Source organism: Anoplopoma fimbria, chromosome 17 (assembly GCF_027596085.1).
Source record: "Anoplopoma fimbria isolate UVic2021 breed Golden Eagle Sablefish chromosome 17, Afim_UVic_2022, whole genome shotgun sequence".
Classification (NCBI taxonomy): domain Eukaryota; kingdom Metazoa; phylum Chordata; class Actinopteri; order Perciformes; family Anoplopomatidae; genus Anoplopoma; species Anoplopoma fimbria.
This window is the reverse complement of record NC_072465.1, coordinates 30081256-30102330: the sequence shown is the minus strand read 5'-3', so window position 1 is coordinate 30102330 and position 21075 is coordinate 30081256. Positions and strand designations below refer to the sequence as shown.

The 21075-nt window shown below is 41.3% G+C and overlaps 1 protein-coding gene across 1 annotated transcript in view; it reads right to left on the bottom strand.

Annotated features, from left to right (window-relative positions):
- Positions 1–4780: 4780 nt before the first annotated feature.
- Positions 4781–21075, bottom strand: part of dock3 (dedicator of cytokinesis 3) — a 141004-nt gene continuing 124709 nt past the window's right edge. The window contains 29 exon segments of the mRNA XM_054616071.1: positions 4781–5066; positions 5068–5143; positions 5146–5345; positions 5347–5462; positions 5870–5886; positions 5889–5981; positions 6313–6432; positions 6825–6912; positions 7694–7812; positions 7895–7976; positions 8976–9057; positions 9737–9861; positions 10625–10741; positions 11837–11920; positions 13023–13202; positions 13900–13986; positions 14136–14302; positions 14479–14620; positions 15389–15493; positions 15787–15873; positions 16828–16976; positions 17169–17262; positions 17424–17490; positions 18265–18354; positions 18842–18868; positions 19222–19307; positions 19408–19556; positions 20316–20374; positions 20882–20982. Of these exon segments, the coding sequence (XP_054472046.1) occupies positions 4781–5066; positions 5068–5143; positions 5146–5345; positions 5347–5462; positions 5870–5886; positions 5889–5981; positions 6313–6432; positions 6825–6912; positions 7694–7812; positions 7895–7976; positions 8976–9057; positions 9737–9861; positions 10625–10741; positions 11837–11920; positions 13023–13202; positions 13900–13986; positions 14136–14302; positions 14479–14620; positions 15389–15493; positions 15787–15873; positions 16828–16976; positions 17169–17262; positions 17424–17490; positions 18265–18354; positions 18842–18868; positions 19222–19307; positions 19408–19556; positions 20316–20374; positions 20882–20982 (3195 nt within the window).

Below are 21075 nucleotides of genomic sequence, written 5' to 3'. Positions count from 1 at the left end.
AAATACATACTTAGCATTAAATATGCTCCTCCTGAAGGGTAAATGTTGACTGTGCCAGGTAAAAGGTTCCAGGTTGTGTTTCCTTGTATTAATAAATGTTATTTTTTTAAACTCAAAAGCAGTCAGGGATTCAGGTTATATTTATTTCCATATTTCTTCTGACTCAGAAAGTGGCAAAAAGAATATATCACATTGATTGTTATGATATTACATTAATAAAAGTATGTTAAAAAAGTCATAGTATGTTTAAAAAAAGTAATATTATAGTATGTCGAAAAAAGTAATAGTATAGTATGACTTTTTTATATAGAATGTTATAAAAGTCATAGTATAGTATGTTAAATAAAGTCATAGTATAGTATGTTAAATAAAGTCATAGTATAGTATGTTAAATAAAGTCATAGTATAGTATGTTAAATAAAGTCATAGTATAGTATGTTAAATAAAGTCATAGTATAGTATGTTAAATAAAGTCATAGTATAGTAGGCTGAAAACATTTACAGTATTGTATTCCTTAAAAAGGAACAGTATAGTCATAGTATAATATGTCTTATTATTATATATTTCTTTCACTGCTGCCTCCATGTGTTTGCAGTTCAACTTGATCTACAGTAAACATGTGAAATGAAGACGAAGCCGAATCATATCTGAGTCAATAAAACATAATTGTTTAATGTTTGTCATTAATCCAGAATCCACAACACAGCAGTTTTTTTAGTGAGTAGGAAAACAAAACGTGAGTATTTACATCTACTGTTATACACGTCACAGTTTATACCCATGCTAACACAACAAAGACTTTTATATACACAAAATACCTATAGCATCATTTCACAAAGGAACACCATCGTAGTAACTGAAATAATAAACCTCCCTCAGCTGCCCTGAAATAATCTGAATAATTAGACAAAAGGAACTCGTGTAGCAGTTTTCTAGGTTTAAAAACCGTTTTAGATCAGAAGGGACAAGAAGAGACGCTCACAGTCTACATGTTTACAGTCTACCCTTTAGGATCAGTATGAATACACAGAAATCAACCCGCCGGCCTCCACGCTCACAATGTCTGCGTTCCCTTCCTCCTTTGATCCATTACAGCATTTACACAAACACAGAAATACAGACTGGTGTGCTCAGTGGCTTCAGTGTGACGTCATGCTCACGCGTCGCTGAGTGAGAATCATGTTTTCAGACAAAGTGCAGAATAAACGAGCTCCTCTCTCCTCTGTTCACTGTTAAACAATAACCGTCTGCTTTACACCTGACTTTCATCACGTTCATGACGTGCCCCGTTGTAGCGGGTGCATGTAGAGCACAAACAGAAACTTTAATCCTTAAAGAAATTCAAATAATTCAAATTCTCTCATCATAAGAGGGCTTTGCATAGTTTCTTATATAGACGTGTGAACAATCGCTCAGAAATCATGTAAGAAAGTCTGAATAATTAACCTTCTTCTCCAATAAGTTTTAATAAACACCATTTATTAGTCACACCAGTTTTAAACTAAAACAGTTTGTGATGACTCCTCCTCATGAAGGTCATAATGTTCACATTTAGTTTGGAGGCCGTTCGATCCGACTTTAACATTATTTTTGAAGCATGTGGTTTGTGGTGCTGTTGATCCGACAGGTGTTTCTATTATTCTGTCCACCCCTCCATGCATATCAATGAGGGCGGGTTGAATAACAAAAACCTCTCTACAACAACAAATATGAAATATGATGAGCTTCGTGAAGGAGGATTTACTGCAGGAATTAGCTTCAGCTCGCTGTAGCCAATAAGCTGATAGAATAAACCTTCATATTTCACACTTTTCAGCTCATTGTGAGGTCTGCGACACAAAAGAATTATATTATTATATGATAAAAAGTTTTCACAAATAGTTTTTGATTGTTCCTTCTGCTCCTCTTCATGATGAAACCACATGGTCATACATAGTGAACTCTGTAACATGTGGGTCAGAATGCATTATGACAAATAAATAAATGATGTTCCTCATTATTCACCTTAATGTTAAATATAATCTGTATAAAATGATGAATGCAAAGCTTCCCCTTCGCTCCTGAGGTGACAGATGTCTAAATTATTGTGAAGACGATTGTTAAGAGTCCAAAATCTGAAATATACAGATATTATATTATGTTATGTTATTTAATATGTATTTTCATGAAGAGACTGGTTTCAGAAACAGTCTAAATGATAGAAACATTAATCAGATTTAAAAAGAGGAGTTACACTAAAGCATCAGACAGCTGAACTGACTTTCTACTGGATGTCAAACAGGTCAAAAAGGCCACAGAGTCTCTACTAACAAACCCACGAGTCTGAACAACTGAAGAGAGAAACACAGAGCAGCTTCTTCAAAAGAGAGTAAACCTGGAAACACACCTGCTGCAGAGCAGAGCAGCCAAACCTTCAAAATAAAAGCTCTGGCAGCTGTTTGCTCTGTGCTTCTTCTCCACTGGGAACAGTTTGTCTTAATAATCCTGGTGAGAATAGAAACGGAGGCTAAAGGACTTTGTTTGTCTTCTGGACTGATAGAAGAGTCACAGGTGTCCTAACGATGGCTGCGTTCCATTTAGCTCCAGGTGAAGCTACACCCCCTCTCCCTCCACAGCTGAATAGAGCACCTTCCTTTAAGGTGGACGGGATAAATCGGTTAAAATACGACGGTAGGATTCAGGACAAACAGGAAGTGTAGTAACTTTTTGTAACCAGCTTTTCTTCTTCTTCTTTTTCTTTTACTGTAGATGTGATTTGTTTTTTGTAACTCTGATGTTTATGAGCCGATTGGTTGCAGAAGTCTTTGTAAATATAGAACTTTTACAATCAAATGAACACGACTGTTTTCTAGATATCATTTATTCTAAACACAACATGATCTTTAAGTTTTAAACGTCTGTATGAAAAATATGAAATGTCTTTCTCACTAAATGTTTAATCAGTTCCTGTCCTAGTTAACTGGTTTCAGATGGAACTTCATAAGGAGAACCCTGTAGGGAGGAGGTGCAGGTGGACCCAGAAACTGAAGGGAATCCAGCCCTCGTTATGACATCATCAGTCATATCGGCTGTCAATCAAACATCACAGGGAGCAGCAGCGTTCTGTCTCTGGAGCTCTTTAAACCTCATCACATGAAGCAGGAAACAAAAGGTGTTGAAGTTAAATACAAAACAAACAAAATGATTATTTACTGTAATATCTGATGAGGCTGCTGTTACTCGTTATTTTAATTTGACTCTTTCTCACTTCTCCATCCCGACGGAAGATCTTTAAAAACGGTTCACAAATATAAAGTTTAAGTTCTAAATCAGATGGTCACTGTAGTTTTTATCAAACATGGTGAAATAGTGTATTTGTTAGGGACTATTTTCAGCGGCGGATTAATCCACGTTTGGGGTTCTAGTACTTATAAAAGATGTTTTATGTGTGACTGATCAAAATAAAATACAAAGCAGAACATCACCAGCTTCATCTCAACGTCTATTAAACTATAGATTGTGAGTTCCCTGTGTATTTAAGAGGCCTGTTGATCTTCACACAAAAGGTTAAAGGTCACCGTCTTCCTCTCTGAGAGAGAGAATAAAATGATCCAGCATCAACAAAAAAACAAAAAAACTGAGCAAGTGACAGAAACCAACAGCTGATCACAGTTCAGTCTCTGACTCCAGAGAGGAGTCCTTAAACGCATCATCTGAGCTGGTGGCTAAAAGTCAAAAGATTCACATTTGGATAAAACAAACAGTAGAAAAGTGTTTTCCTTCACAGTTCTTTGACTCCAGGGTCAAAAGGTTAAATCCAGTGATTCTAAACTAGAAAGACTTCGTCTTCTGTGTCGTCTCTGAGCTGAAACCTTCAGTGAATGGACGTGCATACAAAACAGTTTAAAAAATGTACAGTCATTACTTTCATACAAAAAAATGGCAAAAAAGTGTAAATATTTCTCATAGTTTCTCTATAAACGTCATCCATGTGATGCCTCCTCCGCTAAAAGAAATGCCTCGTTCATTTTATTTTATATTTTTTTAGCATCACAAGCTTAAATGAAACCATCTCTCGACCCCTGAATTTGTGGGATGCGACATATTGGAGTGTTTGAGAGCGAGGCGTCCGGTCCTTCAACACAAAGAGACCGACGGAGCAGGAAGCCGCTCCTCTTGCATATTTCTACGTTCTCACCTTCAATCAAACGTAAAAAGGATTAAATATAAATTAGATTTATATACTTCTATATATATTGTGTTATATGTATCTACATACTTTGATGCTTCTGTTGGAAAATATAAAAACCTGTTCCGGCCGTTTCTCTGTCGTCTGATTGGTCGTTAGGACTCAGCTGGAAGAACTATCTGCAGTCTTCTTTATCATATCTTCTGTTTTCAGTGAGTAATAAATGATATTTCTGTTGCTCTGATCCTAAAGTGCTGCTTGTCTAAACGTCTTCAGCTCGAGGTAACGACACGGTTTGATTCTCACTTTTCTCTCAAACCTTTGACCTCCTGAAGGACGTTTGATTCATGCTTTAATGAAAATAAAATTAAACATGTCTGTGCAATTTAAGAAGTCGGTGCGACCGAATCTAGAAACATGATGATGATGGAACCAAACAGATGAAGCTTGATGTACAAAGCTGCGGCATGAAAGGAAAACGTTTCCAGCTGTTGAGCACAGATGATCAATACTTCCATCTCTGATCGGTTTGGTTATCGGAGCAGGACGTCGGGGGGGAATCTGTTTCTCCCTTCTTTCTCTCTCTCCTCTGAAGAGAGTTCCTGCAGACGTCACTCCTCGCTGACGCCGTGCTCCCACGCCACTTTGGCCTGCTCCTCCTTGGTCGCTGCGATGATGGGCTGGGAGATCTTGCGCGGCATCGGCCTCGGCGCGGGGGGAGCGGACTGGGGGTTCAGGGGGTCTTCCTCGGGGATGCACCCCTCTCTGAGGTAGGGTTTGGGGGGAGGGCCGGGGGGCTCGTGGAGCTGGTAGAGGGGCGGGTGGTGGGGGAGGTAGTGCGGGTGGAAGTGGTGGTGGTGGTAGTAGAGGTGTTGGGGGGGGGGGCTGCCCGTCCGGATGCTGCGGGTGGTGTGGAGCTCCGGAGGTCAAACCAGAACCCTGAGGCTGGATCTGGACCCCCGTCTGGGCCGGGCCACGCCTCCCGGGGCGGAGTGGCTGCGGCAGGGCGGAGGTTTGATTCCGTCCAGGACTTCGGGCTCGGAGACGCTGTACCTGACGGGCTGGTACGGAGAGTCCAGGTCCTCCTGGTCGGTGGTCCAGGCCTGGCTGCTGGGGGCGGACTCCAGGGTGTCTGTGCGGCTGGCGGGGGGGTCGGAGGAGGAGGTGACGCCCCCGGTTGCTCTCGCCGAGGGAGGAGACTCCGGAGCTGGCGCTGCCCGACAGGGTGGAGTTACTGCCATCCAGGATGGACTGAGGACTGGTGGGCGAGGCAGGTATAGGATGCAGGGGAGACTGGAGAGAGAGAGAGAGAGAGAGAGAGAGAGAGAGAGAGAGAGAGAGAGAGAGAGAGAGGAGGAGTGTTCATGATGAATTCATCTTCCTCATTACGTTGAATTTAAAATCATCAGGAGGAGCAGAGGAGAAAGAAACGTGTCTTTATTCAGAGTGAAGACAGACCTGTGAGGAGGAGGAGGAGGAGGAGGAAGGAGGAGGAGGAAGAAGAGGAGGTAGAGGAGGAAGAGGAGGAGGGGGAAGAGGAGGAGGAGGAAGAGGAGGAAGAGGAGGAGGTAGAGGAGGAGGAGGGGAGAAGAGGAGGAGGAAGAGGAGGAGAAGAGGAGGAAGAGGAGGAGGAGGTAAGGAGGAGGAAGAGGAGGAGGGAAGGAGGAGGAGGAGGAGGAGGAGGAGGAAGAGGAGGGTACCTTTCTTAAGGAGCGCGGGGGAGAGCTGGAGGAAGGTCGCTGACCTGGTGGTGGAAAGCGTCAAAGTGCATCGACAGGTGTTGCCCTACAGGGGGAGACACAGCAGGACCGACTGAGAGAGAAGCACACACACCTCAGACCAGAGAGGAGGAGGAGGAGGAGGAGGAGGAGGAGGAGGAGGGGAGGAGGAGTGTGTGCAGGAGGGGAGGTGTTTCTAAAAGTCCAGAGCTGCTCTTAAAGGTTCAGTTCAACAAATCTCTCTCTGCAGCTTCAGAGATTCAAGAGTTTAATAAGATAACGTTCTGTTAATATTCACCTCAACACACACAACATATAACACACACACACACACACACACACACACACACACACACACACACACACACACACACACACACACACACACACAGAGGTACACAACATATACACACTCAGTGGCGTACCATGAGGGAGGTTGCGTGGGGGAACAGGAGGCGCCATGACTCCGCCCACATGAGCAGACAGGAAGGGGAGGGCTTCTCTGGTGCCGCTGTCCAAACTCCAACTACTGGGAGTGGTGAGGACTGTGGGGGGGGGGGAGGAGAGGAGGGGAGGGAGGGGAGAGGAGAGGAGGGGGAGGAGAGGAGGAGGGAGGGGAGAGGATGAGAGGAGATGAGAGAGGAGAGGAGGAGGATGAGAGGAGGAGAGGATGATGATGAGAGGAGGAGAAGAGTAGAGAGGAGATGGAGGAGGAGGAGGGAGTAGGGAGGAGGAGGAGTAGAGGAGGAGAGGAGTAGAGGAGGAGAGGAGTAGAGGAGGAGAGGAGTAGAGGAGTAGAGGAGAGGAGGAGAGGAGGAGAGGAGAGGAGGAGAGGAGGAGAGGAGGAGAGGAGGAGAGAAGATAAATAGACTTTAGCTCTCTCATATCATGTTCCTCAGTTTGTACTGTAAGTCAGAATGAGTGTGTGACCTCTCACCTTTCTCGGCCACAGACAGGTTGGGGTCACTGCAGGGTTTACACGGACCAATCACCTGATGGAACAACGCTCGCTGGAAGGTGGTTGGCTGAAGACAAAAGACAAACATTAAACATTAAACATTAAACCGACTTCTGACTTGAAACCAGGAGACAACCTCCAGTGCTTCCTGTCTTAAAGCTGCATTCTCTCTCCTGTCCACCAGGGGGCGACTCCTCTGGTTGTATAGAAGTCTATGAGAAAATGACTCTACTTCTCTCTTGATTTATTCCCTCAGTAAACATTGTAAACATGAGTTTATGGTCTCAATCTCTAGTTTCAAGTCTTCTTCAATACAGCATGATGTTCATTTAGTAAATGATGCTCCATTTAGAGTCAAACAGACCATAAAGCAGGGGATGCTTTAGGGCGGGGCTACACACTGATTGACAGGTCGACACCAGAGACGTATACGAGTCTCTACGTCTCCTCAGTCCATATATGGTCACTTCCTGTCCACTGGTTGCAAAAAAACAAGATGGCGACGACCAAAACGCTGAACTTGAGGCTTCAGGACATCCACACACTAATGAGTGATGAAAGGATGATTACGTTTTGTGAACTTTACTCTCAGAATACTAACTGCGATTATATTACTAGAAAAATAGAAATGTTATTGTATTTTATATCGAGTGTGTAAATGTTTTTCATACAGAATCAGAGTGTATGATTGTCATACGGTGACAAACTGGTTTCAACTGGTTTAGAATGTAAGTGTTTATCTCCCTAAAGCTCTGAGGTGTTCACTGTACTCGTGTGTGTGTGTGTGGTTGTAAAAACACTGTTAAAGCGTCTCTCTGGCGCTCTCGGGTGCTCTCGGGCCTCCGTACCTGCCCGTTCTCGCTGACGTTGGAGTACATGGCGCTGCTAGGCCGCTCTCTGTGCGGCGGCAGCAGCATCAGCATCTCTCGGTTGTGTCGGTATTTATCCGGCAGAGACGGAGAGCCGACTGCAGAGACGACAGAGGCAAAGTTAAAACACCTGGAGAACACCTGTGTGAGTCATGTGACGCTGCTGGACCTGAGGCTCACCTCTGATGGTGGAGGGGGCGGAGTTTATCATCTGCGAGGGCGCCGAGTGGGTGGAGCTAAGGCTGGAGGAGGAGGGGCTCGCCTGCAGACAGGAAGTAGTGATGGTGAGAAAATACAAGCTAGAATATTTAAGAAGTATGAAAGTTCAGATCTGTAGAAATGAATATATATATATATGATATTTAAAGATGTGTTTCTGACATTAATAGAAACATTATACTATGTTCTGTCCCACATGGTTTCATTTTTAATTCCTTCTGTGATTTTCTATTAAAAATATCCAGATGTTTAAAGTGTCAGTGTTTTATTAAATCAATTCTGTATATTATTCATTAACTGTGCAGCAAAGATCTCTACTTTCTTTTTCCCAAAAGTAAAGAATTTCTGCAACAAAATCGATCATCCCTGTTGTCCTGTTTGATTAACCTGCACATTTGCACAGCTTCTTAATCATTATCATAATGTAGAAAGCTTTGTTACGCTTTGTTAACATTTATTTATTAATTCAATTATCTGTTTCCTACTTCTTTTCTTGTGATTTTCTTCTCTGGGGATAAATATTCCTGTTTGTGATCTATTTATTTAAATGTTCTTATCCACAACATAAAATTAGGCAGTGATGAAAAAGAAGCTAAAAAAAGTATGCTTTTTAAAGAAACGCATATCAGCAAGTCAAACTTATCCTCATACAACAGTTAGATGATATCTGATGAAAAGTTACTCCTCATTTTATCTCTGTTTTCCTGCAAAAGTCCAGCAACTCGTTACATGAATACATTATTTTCTAAATAAACTTCCATCTACAAAGGAAACTTTGGGCAATAAAACTCCTTAGTTAGGTTTAGAAAAAGATTATTTGGGTTAAAATAACAACAGAAGTTACTGAAGTTCAGAAGTCATGTGACAAATAAATCACGTTAACTTCTCGTTTCACTCGAGGAACGAACAACAATGAAACAGCTGAAACATATCTGTGTGTTTGACCTCCATCCTGACTTCTGTTACTCTTTGAACTACTTGCAGAAACCAAACAAGTCATAATGAATGTATATTCTTGTCTCCTCTTTGGTTTCCTGCTGACCTGCATGCGGTAGAAGTCCTCTGGATGCTCCACCACAACACCGTCAGCCAGGATCAGAAGGCTGCCAACGTTTCCCGTCTCACTGGAGGTGTGAGAGGAGAGAGAGGAGGAGGAGTTGCGCACAGGAGTCAAAACAGCTATGGGACTGGGGGGAGGGAACCAAGGAGGGACAGGAAGAGGGTGAGGAAAGGGAGGAGGGGAAGGGAGGGAGTGGAGGGATGAGGGAGAAGAAAGGGAGGAGAGGAAGGAGGGGAAGGAGAGGAAGGGTGGAGGGAGAAAACAAGGGCAGAGGAGGAGCCATGCAGAATACAACCAAAAAATAGAAAACAACCAAAACATGCATGAAGTGATTCGATTATGATGAGAGCGATGCAGGAGATTAAAGTCAAGATCATGCAAGAGACAAAATGAGAGAGAGAGGGAGGGAGAGAGAGAGAGAGAGAGAGAGAGAGGGAGGAAAATGGTAGACGTTCAGAAAGTGTGATGTGTTCAGTGGATTCAGAAGAAACAGATTCAGAGACACAAAGGATGAAATCAGTGATCAGCGTTGTGATGGGTGAGGAAGAGGACGGTGAGAGGAAGGTGTGTGTGTGTGTGTGTGTGTGTGTGTGTGTGTGTGTGTGTGTGTGTGTGTGTGTGTGTGTGCGTGTGTGTGTGTGTGTGTGTGTGTGTGTGTGTGTGTGTGTGCGTGTGTGTGTGTGTGTGTGTGTGTGTGTGTGTGTGTGTGTGTGTGCGTGTGTGCGTGTGTGTGTGAGGCTGACCTGTGGCGGTGCAGGAGTTTGAAGCCCTCGGGGCTCATGGGTCCGTGGGAGGTCAGGATCCCTCTGTTGGCTCCTGATCCGGCCTTCTCTAAACCCGGCAGACCCTGAAACGCCACGAAGAAACACTGCTCTGAATATTCACGCCGCCCGCTGACACATCTGATCACATGATCATCTGATCACATGATCATCTGATCACATGATCATCTTTTCTTCTCTGTTTAATTGTTTATGTGAAGACGTCTTTTGTTGCTGTTGTTTACATTCTTTATGATGCAAATAAAGAAATGCACTACAGGAATGTTTTACTGTTTTTCTTTTGTTTGTCATTTGTTTGTTGTGTTACAAATAAACTGGATTTTGTTGTGCTTCCTTGTGTTGCGTAATGACTAGTGGTGTAAAGGACCGTAGTCGATCCCTGATCCGTACTGATCCTCAGGAATAAAAAAAAGTTATATTTGCTCCCTTTATTCTTTGGTGCTGATCTGATCTGTGAGGTTTATGATCCGTTGCACCTCTAAGAATGACGATAAAGGATCTTTTAACCCTGTAATCCTCTAATCATGTGTCCATAAAGACGTGATTGTGAGCGGAGACATTCACATGTACCATCGTTGGATCACTTAGGACCTAAAGAGGTGAAAAGGTTCTCAGCTGAAACACTTCTCTGATCTGGAGGAACGATAACAAGAACCATCTACTGAGATCCTCCTTCACTGTGACGACCAGGCCTTCCTGCATGTCTGCTGCAGAAATACTACAGGAGGAATCCTCCTCTACATATGTTTAGTTTTTCTAAATCATGAAGATCAAACACATTTATTTCAGACATGTGTGCGTCTCGTTACTCTGCAGTATTAATAGAATATGATAAAGGTGTTGACTCACATGGAAGAGGCTGCTCCTCATCATCTGGAACTGATCGATCAGCTTCTTGTGCAGAGGACGCATCTCCGGGTGCACCAGCTTCTCGTGCACGGCCAGGCCGACCCCGAGGACGTGGACCTGTAGGACGAGGAGGACGAGGAGGATGAGGGACGAGGAGGACAAAGAGGACGAGGAGGACAAAGAGGACGAGGAGGACGAAGAGGACGAGGAGGACGAGGAGGACAAAGAGGACGAGGAGGACAAAGAGGACGAGGAGGACAAAGAGGATCGATGGACGATGATTTTACTGCAGGGAGAGTCGACTTTATGAAACATCTCTCTGGTTCTTGTGTTTCTGTTGACGTCTGAATGCCAAGTTCACACTAGAGATTCATTTTTTTGTAGCTGCACTGACCTTTACTCATCAGGTTAAATTATCATCCTTTTTTATTAATTCTATAAATACGTTTCAAAAAACTCCAAGACACTTTGCAAAGGGGATGAAATAGAGAGAAATATTTTAAAAAAAAATACATCATACAATTAGGCAATAAATCAGTTATGACAGACATGCCAAATGGTTAGAGGTTAAAGCAGACTTGAAAAGTTTAAAAAAAAAATAATAATAATATATCCAAATCTTTTGGTGGATTCATGCTTAAACATTATAATTTAACTGTCTTTGCTCAAGAAACGTATATTTTTTCTTCATTCCTGCTTAAACTGTAAAATACTTATTTTTGTTCCATCTAACACTTTCTAAACATTCTGACATTTGAAAAAAACATATATATATGATATATAATATCTCCCTGCTGTTTTGGTAAAAGGTCAGATTTTATGTGTTTGGCAATTAAAAAAAATACACAAATGATCCCAAACATCATAATTCTCAGGTAAATTAATAAACCACATATTAAGAGTTCATATTTATCTACTCTGGTGGTTTAAAGGTATTTTTGGATCTTAATGTCACGGTAAAAAAATCTAACTAACTTTATTCTCCAGATCTTCTACCAGTTCATACAAGAGATGTCAATGTAAAGTTTTGTCTCTCTCTCTCTCTCTCTCTGTCTGTCTCTCTGTCTCTCTCTGTCTCTCTCTCTGTCTCTCTCTCTCTCTCTGTCTCTCTCTCTCTGTCTCTCTCTCTCTGTCTCTCCCTCTCTCTCTGTCTGTCTCTCTCTCCTGAAGGTGAATAAGAGCTCCTGTATCTGGTTCTTCATGAGGTCTCACCTGCTCCTGCATCAGGTCTTTGAGCTGTGTGATCTTCTCCGTGTCTTCAGGGTGGCTGGTGATGTAATCCTTATCGAAGAAAGCCTGGGGAATAAAAAACACAACAAACAACTCTGTAAACATGATCAGATTAATAATAAAAACAAATATTTATTTTAATCATGAGTAATCAAACCACAGCATCTTATTGTTTGTACAAACTGCTGCTTTTGTAATGTAAATATGTTTTTGATTGTTTCATATTATGTTGTTTTGTGTTGTACACTGTTGCTGTAGCATTGTTTTATAATGTTGTTATTGATACTCACTAATAAACGTTACTTATAATAACCTGCAGGTAATATTGAACCCAGTAAGAGAAGGAAACACAATCTTCTTTTTTTTCACTTCAAATGTAAAATGTTTTCTGTTTCTTATTCATCTGTTGAAATGATTTAAATGACACTAAAAACATAAGTGCAAAAATAAAAAAATAAAAGTAAGGTTTTCTGTTATTTTTGTTTAGTTTTTATGTGCAGCACTTTGAGCTACATAGTCTGTATCAAATAACTTTACAAATAAAGATTATTATTATCATTGTAAATATATCAATAATAATACAAATACTTTTAACAATAATAATAATTTAATAATTTAAATGTAAAATGTTTTCCAGTTCTTATTCATCAATAAAAAAATATTTAAATGACAGTTAAAATGTAGGAGGAAAATTCATGCTTTCTTATTACCACTTTTATTTATTTTATTTGAAAAAAGAAGGGTTCATACTTTATGTTGTCTGTATAAAATGTGCTATACAAGATTATTATTATTATTATTATTATTATTATTATTATTAATAATTATATCTGGTGAATTATTATTATTATTATTTATTTTTTATTATTTATTTTATTACTATCATTATTATTATCAATACTATCTGGTGAATTATTATTATTATTATTATTATTTTATTATTGTTTTATTTTTATTCCTTACTTCTGAAATATTAAAACAGATATTAAATAGCAACATATAAGCGTCATAAATGACCAAAGTAAACATTTGTCAGGCCTCCTTCAGTACGTTTATTTATCTATATGAGACATTAAATAAATAGATAAATGACTGTTGGTACTCTATTTACTTCCACAGGTTTTGCACCAGCTGAACTAAACGTTTATCGACTCTCTTCCTGTCCGACCTCTTGGTATCTGGCGATGCCTCCGTTGACGGCGGCGTCGATCACTCCGTTCAGCGTCATGCTCAGCAGGTTGATGTTCCCGTGAAGCTGCTTGTGTTGGTACTGACCAATCAGAGTCCGCAGCTCCTGGTTCTTGTTCTCCACCACAGAGACGGCGTTCTCCAGCGGACTCACCTCCACCTGAGCGATGTAGAGGAAAACAATTAGCTTTTAATGTATAACCTTTGTATTAAGTGTGACTCTCCGTGTTATACTGTTTTTGTGGCCTGGCATGACCGGCTCCCTTATCTGCTTGAACTATATTTGAACCCCTGATGTCTGGTAGACTTAAACCTCTGATGTCTGGTAGACTTAAACCTCTGATGTCTGGATCTGCTTGAACTGTACTTGCCTTTAATGAGCTGTCTTTGTTAATACAATGCCTGATCTGTATATCACACTGAGTGCCAAATGATGGAAGGTTGAAATATAGCCTAGCCTGCACATTAACCGTTTGATGTGTGTCTGAGACAAGAGTGTTCCTTCATTTGGGAAATTTCCTGTTCTTTAGTAAATTATGTCTCTCTGTTTCTATATTAAGTATGTCTATCCCTTCATTGAATGTAACTATTGACTCTTTGTTCTTATGCATATAAAAACCCTGGTGAAGATGCACTCGGCTGCGATTCCTCGGCAGTCAGTCGCTGACTGTCACTTTGTTGGTTTCGGTCCTTTTGAGCAAAAGCTTATTAAATATATACAAAGATACATTTCTCTTTGTTGGTCTTCCTTATTCGGTCAACTTCCACCACAAGCGGCACACAGCGGATGAAGAAGATTATAAGAAAACACCACGATGAGTTCAACAGGTCATCTACGATTCTTTTGATTGGCTCACCAGCTCTCTCTTCTCCACCTCGAACCAGCGTGAGATACCGGGCAGAGGATGAGTGAGGATCAACGTCGTCCTCTCGATCCAAAGACTCTGAAAACACAACGAAAGATGAGACACTAACTGTCCTGAAGACACAAGACACCTCAACACCAATGTCTAGAACTTCCCTCCAGGTGTTCCTGAGAAATCCTGTTGAAACCAGTAGAAACTGGTACGGACTGGGACTGTTCCTCACTCACCTTGAACTCGTTGTCTCTGTCTTTGGGTCCTTTGTGGAAGGGCCGGTCGTATCGGTAGCGCCGGACGTTGTTGACCCGGTAGAAGCTCTTGATGCGATCGGGGACTCGGTCCATCTGGAGGACGCTGACGCTGTCCGGCACCGGAGTCACCGCGTAGATCTGAAGGTCTGAGGCCGGCGGGTCAAAGAAAGAACTGGTAAAAGGAGACTCAGACTGGTTGGTTCTGACTGGAGGTCACCGTGCACTGGTGCTCTCTGAAAACAAACTTCTTAAAACGTGTTGTTTTATAGATTATTTCTCCTGATGATCAATGATTCTCTCCTCGTCTCTTATTGAAGGATACACTGGGCGTCACACTGCAGAATGGCCTCGTCGGGCTGATTGGGGTGCTGCATCGCAATGGCTTGTGGGAATTCTCCCAGCATCCTTTGCTGGAAGGCCTCTAGCCTTTCGTAGTCATGACCGCGACAGACAAACTCTTTGTTCTGGAGTGAAGTAACCAAAACAAAACAGAGTTTAAGAGCAAAAAAACCTTTATTTAGTCAGCGAGTCTCATACTGAAAAGCATGTTTTCTTTAAACAGTCGCAAAAACTGCACCATTTGTCATTATTGTCATATTTCCATCTTTCCTTGAACACATAATGTGCAATGAAAGTTTCCATCAGAAAACATGAACCTAAATGTAGCTTCAAAATGTGATATTTCATCATGTATTCTACATGTCTCATCAAAAATCTCAGCCTTAATAAAACGTTTACTTAAAACAGATTCTGTTAAAAACATTACATTTTGAGCTCCTCAGAGAAATGTGACGTCATGTGACAAAAAATCGGTGAAACTTTGACTGAACTGCTGCTGAACATAGAGCAAAAATTGGGCAAAAACGTGTGGTATCTTGGAAAAATGTTGTATATATAGATTCTATTGTTTTCCAATTTTTGTAAAATAAATTATCAAAGAAATTTAACTTATGTTTTTATTATTTATGTCATTATAACTGTGTTATTCTGCACTAAAAATACATGTTTGAGTTCTCTCTACTTCTAGTCATGATTGTTCTGTTTCCATAGAGGAACATGACTTTTATTTTGAAGTAAAAATGTGACAGAAGCAAAAACAACACCCTGAAACTGTTCGAGGTTCAGAGGGTTAAAACTTTTATCTGTTTTATTAATGGCATAAGATTTTCAGACGTTATACTTCTGTATTGCATTTATCAGAAGCTTCTAAAAGGTGAAGGTTTTTAACTCACTCTGAGGAAGAAGGGGAACTTCCTGCCGTAGAATCCGACCCTGAAGAACTCCGGCTCCAGACGCTGCTGCTCCATGATGTTGTCGTAATATGCTGCCTCCATTTTCTACACAAACACGGCAAAAAAATGATGATGATGAGGAAGAGCATGACGTCATGACTAAAAGCAGAATGTCAACAACATGAATCTGACTGTAGATCTGTTTCACTGTTAGAACACATAAACAGTGAAACACAGAACTCATGAGGGACCAATCAGGACGTTTGTTTCCTCATCAATGAGTTTCGGGGTTCAGACGTGTTCAGGGAGTCGACAGAAGTGATATGAATGAAGTGCTTTCGTTTCTGTGTTTTCTTATTAACATATTAAACACAAACAGTGAGTGTGGTGCAGCTCACCCGTATCCAGCTCAGACTCTGGTAGTCGTACAGCGATTCATACTGGAAGGCCAGCTCTCTGCACAGAGGGATACCGAACTCCCAGCACTGTGGACACACACACACACACACACACACACACACACACACACACACACACACACACACACACACACACACACACACACACACACACACACACACACACACACACAGAAACAGAATACATTTTAATGTTGTTCTTCTTAAATTTAAAGTAAATTTAAATAATTAAAACACCTCTGTGGAGAAAGGTGTTATAGGTGTGAATCATATCATAAAAGCATGACATATGATTTTATAAGTAGCTATACTAAAGAACAATATTCTCCTCTGAGATGTAGAAGTATAACGCAGCATAAGATGGATGTACTAAAGTACAGTACTGGAGTTAATGTACTTCTTCCACCACTGTTCATTACTGTGAGTTAGAATACAGATGTGAACCAGCCTGCAGGACTAGTCGGCTATGACGGACGACTTAATGAGCAAAGACGTCACAGTGCTGCATGAAACCTGTTTATAAGAAGTGGACCAGTTAAGTGAGGTCACCCACTGCTTTATGGACTCCGGGGTTTGAAGCCTGGAGGTCGGCTTTTGGCCGTCACCATGTTGGTTTTTATGCTATCCTGTTTTTGGACCGTTTCCATCTTGTTTTTTTAAGTTGCATGTTGTTTTATTGCCATTTCCAACTTGGTTTTTACATTTTATTGTTTTTTGTCCCTTGTAATCTTGTTTTTTTGCCTTCGTTAACTTGTTTTGGGGCCGTTGCCAATTTATTTTGAATTCACCGACTTGTTTTCTTAATATTCACCTCACAGGTCTGATAATTCACCTGTAAAACATCTTTTTAAAGAAATGGAAGAACTGATCTCAGCTTCTGTTGTGTTGTGTGAGACACAGAGAGTCGTACTGAACTAATAAATGTTTTTCATCGTGACATCCTGTCAGTCACTTCCTCCATTAGGCCTCCACCTGTTTTATGTCTGATATCTGTGTGTTTGTGCAGCCTCATCCTCTCACCTTGCCCTTGTTGAAGTAGTGGATGACTTTGCGACAGAGCCCCTCCTTACGGTGCCACTCTGTCTGAGCCGGATAATGAAGGAACTCCTTCAGAGGCCTCTCGTCCCAGTGCAGCAGCTCCCAGTACAGCAGCAGAGTGAAGGCCGCCTCTGTGGAGGGGGGGCAGTCAAACACCATCACACAGTGTGTGTGTGTGTGTGTGTGTGTGTGTGTGTGTGTGTGTGTGTGTGTGTGTGTGTGTGTGTGTGTGTGTGTGTGTGTGTGTGTGTGTGTGTGTGTGTGTGTGTGTGTGTGTGTGTGTGTGTGTGTGTGTGTGTGTGTGTGTGTGTGTGTGTGCGTACCAGTGAAGTTCTCAGCCTGCAGATGCATATCACACAGTTTGTGGATGTAGCGGATGTACATCTCCTCCTTGTTGATCTCTGACTTGTAGAAATTCTGAAAAAATACAAAACACACAAGTTTACACGTCAAACTTCTCAGACAAGCTTTAAATATTCAGCTCCGTGGTAGTTAAACACTTGAGGTTTGAGACTAAACTAAACAGTTTACTGGTGGAATCATTTGGTCTGCGAGTTAAATATCAATATAAATCTCACCAGGAGGTTAACAGTGCAGCCGATCTTCTTGTTCTCCGTCTCATCTCCCTTCATGCAGTCCCTGAAAACAAGATGGAACAATTCAATAAACAACAACCTTAAAATTAAAGTTCATCACCCTCTCTGACCTCGGTAATCAGCATATTTTATCTTTAGTCTCTCTGAAACACTGGAATATGAAGGTTTTCTGCACATATTTTCAGCTAAATTAGGGTTTAATACTTTGCGATGGCTTATCAGGGCCACTGTAGGTAAAAAGGGGAGGAGGAAGTTCATATTCAGAGAAAAAACTCTGAATTTCCAAGGTAAAAGTGGCAAAAATACAAAAAAAAGAGATTATGAAGTCATATGTTTATGAGTAGATCTTTGGAAAATGTGTTCTTATGGTAAAGACGGCCTCTGAGCCAGAACAAGGTCCTGAAAGACACATATATACATGTTTTCTTTCATATTCTGTGTTCCTTTATGAACATAAATAAAAACCAATACTGTAGAAGTTACAGAGACAAACAACTTCTATAATTAAGAATAGAAAACCTCAGAGAAAAGAAACATAACACAGATTATAATAAGATAAGATAATCCTTTATTAGTCCCGCAGCGGGGAAATTTGCAGGCTTACAGCAGCGTAGAGTAATGAATTATGTCCTCAGAGTGTATGTGTCTGTGTTTGTGTGTTACAGTGTGTGTGTGTGTGTGTGTGTTGTGTGTGTGTGTGTGTGTGTGTGTGTGTGTGTGTGTGTGTGTGTGTGTGTGTGTGTGTGTGTGTGTGTGTGTGTGTGTGTGTGTGTGTGTGTGTGTGTGTGTGTGTGTGTGTGTGTGTGTGTGTGTGTGTGTGTGTCCCAGCAGTCGCTCCATCAGCCGTGTGACGGAGGTGACGAAGGAGATCCCCGTCTCTCTCCACGTCTCCTGCTCGATCTTCTCCAACAGACTTCATGAAAAACAAAACTAAAGTTAGCCGACGTGCTGATTCATACAAACATATCAAAACATTACAGAGATTATATTTCATATCTGATATCTGAGAAAACACATGAGCAAATAATCCTGCACCCATATGTGATGAAGTGATGGAGCCTAAATCACAAACAGAAAGCTGGTTTCCATTTTCAACCCCTGGATTCTTACACAAAATATCCTGTTAACTAAAATATGCACAATCTGTTTTAACAACAACACCTCCAGAGAGAATATGGTGCAGATACAGAATCAACTGTGAGTTTGGTTTATGACTGATAAAGAAGAAGATTGAAGAATCTATATTTATTGATCACAATCCAGAGATTTAAAAGCACTTTTTCCTCAGTGTGCAGCTCTTTAAGACATTGTGCAGGTTTCACAGCCTCAGCATGGAATAAGTATTGATTATGAGATGGGCTCCGTACGGAGGGTGTCTCTATGTGTTATGGACGGCGTACCTCGGGTAGGGCCCAAACAGCTGGGTTCTAGTCCAGCAGCACAGAGCAAAGCAAACACACAGACAGGGTTAGAGCAGAACGAGTTAATATCTGTTAGAGGAGACGGAGAGAGAGAGAGAGAGAGAGAGAGAGAGAGAACCCAGAGAGAGAACCACAGAGAGAGAAAGAACACAGAGAGAGAAAGAACACAGAGAGAGAGAACACAGAGAGAAAGAACAGAGAGAGAAAGAACAGAGAGAGAGAGAAAGAACCCAGAGAGAGAGAGAAAGAACAGAGAGAGAGAGAAAGAACACAGAGAGAGAAAAAAGAACCCAGAGGAGGGAAATGAAAGAACCTTACAGCAAACCGAAGAGCTCTCTGTGGAGGGAAATGTTCCTTACAGCAAACCGAAGAGCTCTCTGTAGTTCTCGTCACCTTTCCCCTCCGACACCAAACTGTCCAGCTTGTCGATCAGCTCCGCCTCCACCTGAGAGAAACAAATCAAATACAGTAAATCAATTAAACTGAAGTAGATAAACTTTATTGGTGAGTTTTTACAGTTGATCATGTGACAGACGTGTTCGAACCTGTTTGAAGTTCCCGTTCTTTCGCTGCTCCCAGTCCATCATGTCGTGGAAGATGGGGATCATGATGTTTCGTACCTCCACCTGAGGAACCAGCGTCACTCCCAGGAACGGGCCGATCATACCGGGGATGAAGTGGATCTTATTCTCACCTACCACCAGAAAACAGTCAACCAGACAGTAAATCAGAGAGTTTGTGTGCAAAACAACAAAAACCAGGAGGTAAAAGAAGGTTTTTACACTCTGAGGATGAAGGTGGAGAATGAATTATGAGTTTAGATCTCTGATTTTTGGAATAAAATGATTCTATTTTGCAGACTTTGGAGTTAAGAACATCTGCAGCAGATTTAGTTTTATTGATTTAACCAGGTAAAAACTACTGAATTAAAATATAATATTTACGATGGCGACCCGACCAAAAGGCAGCAAAGTCAAGTTAATTTAAAGCAAACTTTGTAAATGTCACCAAAAAGGAAATGCATATTAGGATTGATATGAAACCTTAAACGACAGAAACATGGGGAGAGTTTTCATATTTAATAAAACTCTTTTTTATCAAAAACAAAATCCGACTTTTGTTTTACCATTTGGGACATTTTACAGAATTTAGCAGTTTCTGTTCAGCTTTTTAAACTTTAAAAGTAGCATAACGAGATGTGAATGGAATCACAGAGAGTGTTACACTTAAAGATCAAAAGGCATCAGGACATGACAACACGGAAACATTGTTGCTGAAACAGTTTGTGGTTAAAACATCGAATGACTTCTGTTTTAAACTAGTTGTAGAGGTGAGTAAAATAATGCAGAAGGTGTTCTTCTTCTCTTCTTTGGGTCTTGTTGGCGGTCAGTAAACCAGCTCAGAGCGCCACCTACTGGTCTGTGTATTTGTGAGCCTGTAGAGAAGATCTCACCGAGGTTCTGCCACATGCTGAAGAGCTCGTAGGTCATCATCACCCTCATGTCGCCGTACCTGCAGGAGGAAATGCATCCATCAGAGTGTCACTGTGAGAAGGTCACTGAGGAGCCTTACGAGGAAAATAGGTTAATGCAGTAATAACTACTATTTATCTTATGATACAGAATCTAATCTGTGAGTTTGATGTTTAAATAACTGAGGAGCTGCGTCTTAAATCTCTCCATCACTCATTCTCTACAACATTTATCCCGTAACATGAACACTTCTTTGTTTTGTGAATTTTTGAGGACATTATTAACGAGATCTCACAGAAACAAGTCAGATGACGACTCCCTCTGAACAGCAATGTGTTAATATTACATATAGACACCAAGGAAACTATTTAACGTTATGTTCAGGCAACAAACAGCATGTGAAAAACAGCACAGTTGGGCTTAAGTACGTAAACAAAAACAAGCATTGCTGAGTCTGTATTTTTTTTTTGTGTGTGTGTGTGTGTGTGTGTGTGTGTGTGTGTGTGTGTGTGTGTGTGTGTGTGTGTGTGTGTGTGTGTGTTCTTACTTGTCTAAGACCTTCTTCCTCTTGGATGGACTCAGGCTTTCCAGCTGTAAACTGGGCTGGTTGATGTACAGCACCGCCAGACTGAAGTAGGAGTTCCACACCTGTTCACATACAGACAGATACACACACACACACACACACACACACACACACACAAACACACACACACAGACAAACACATATACACACACAAA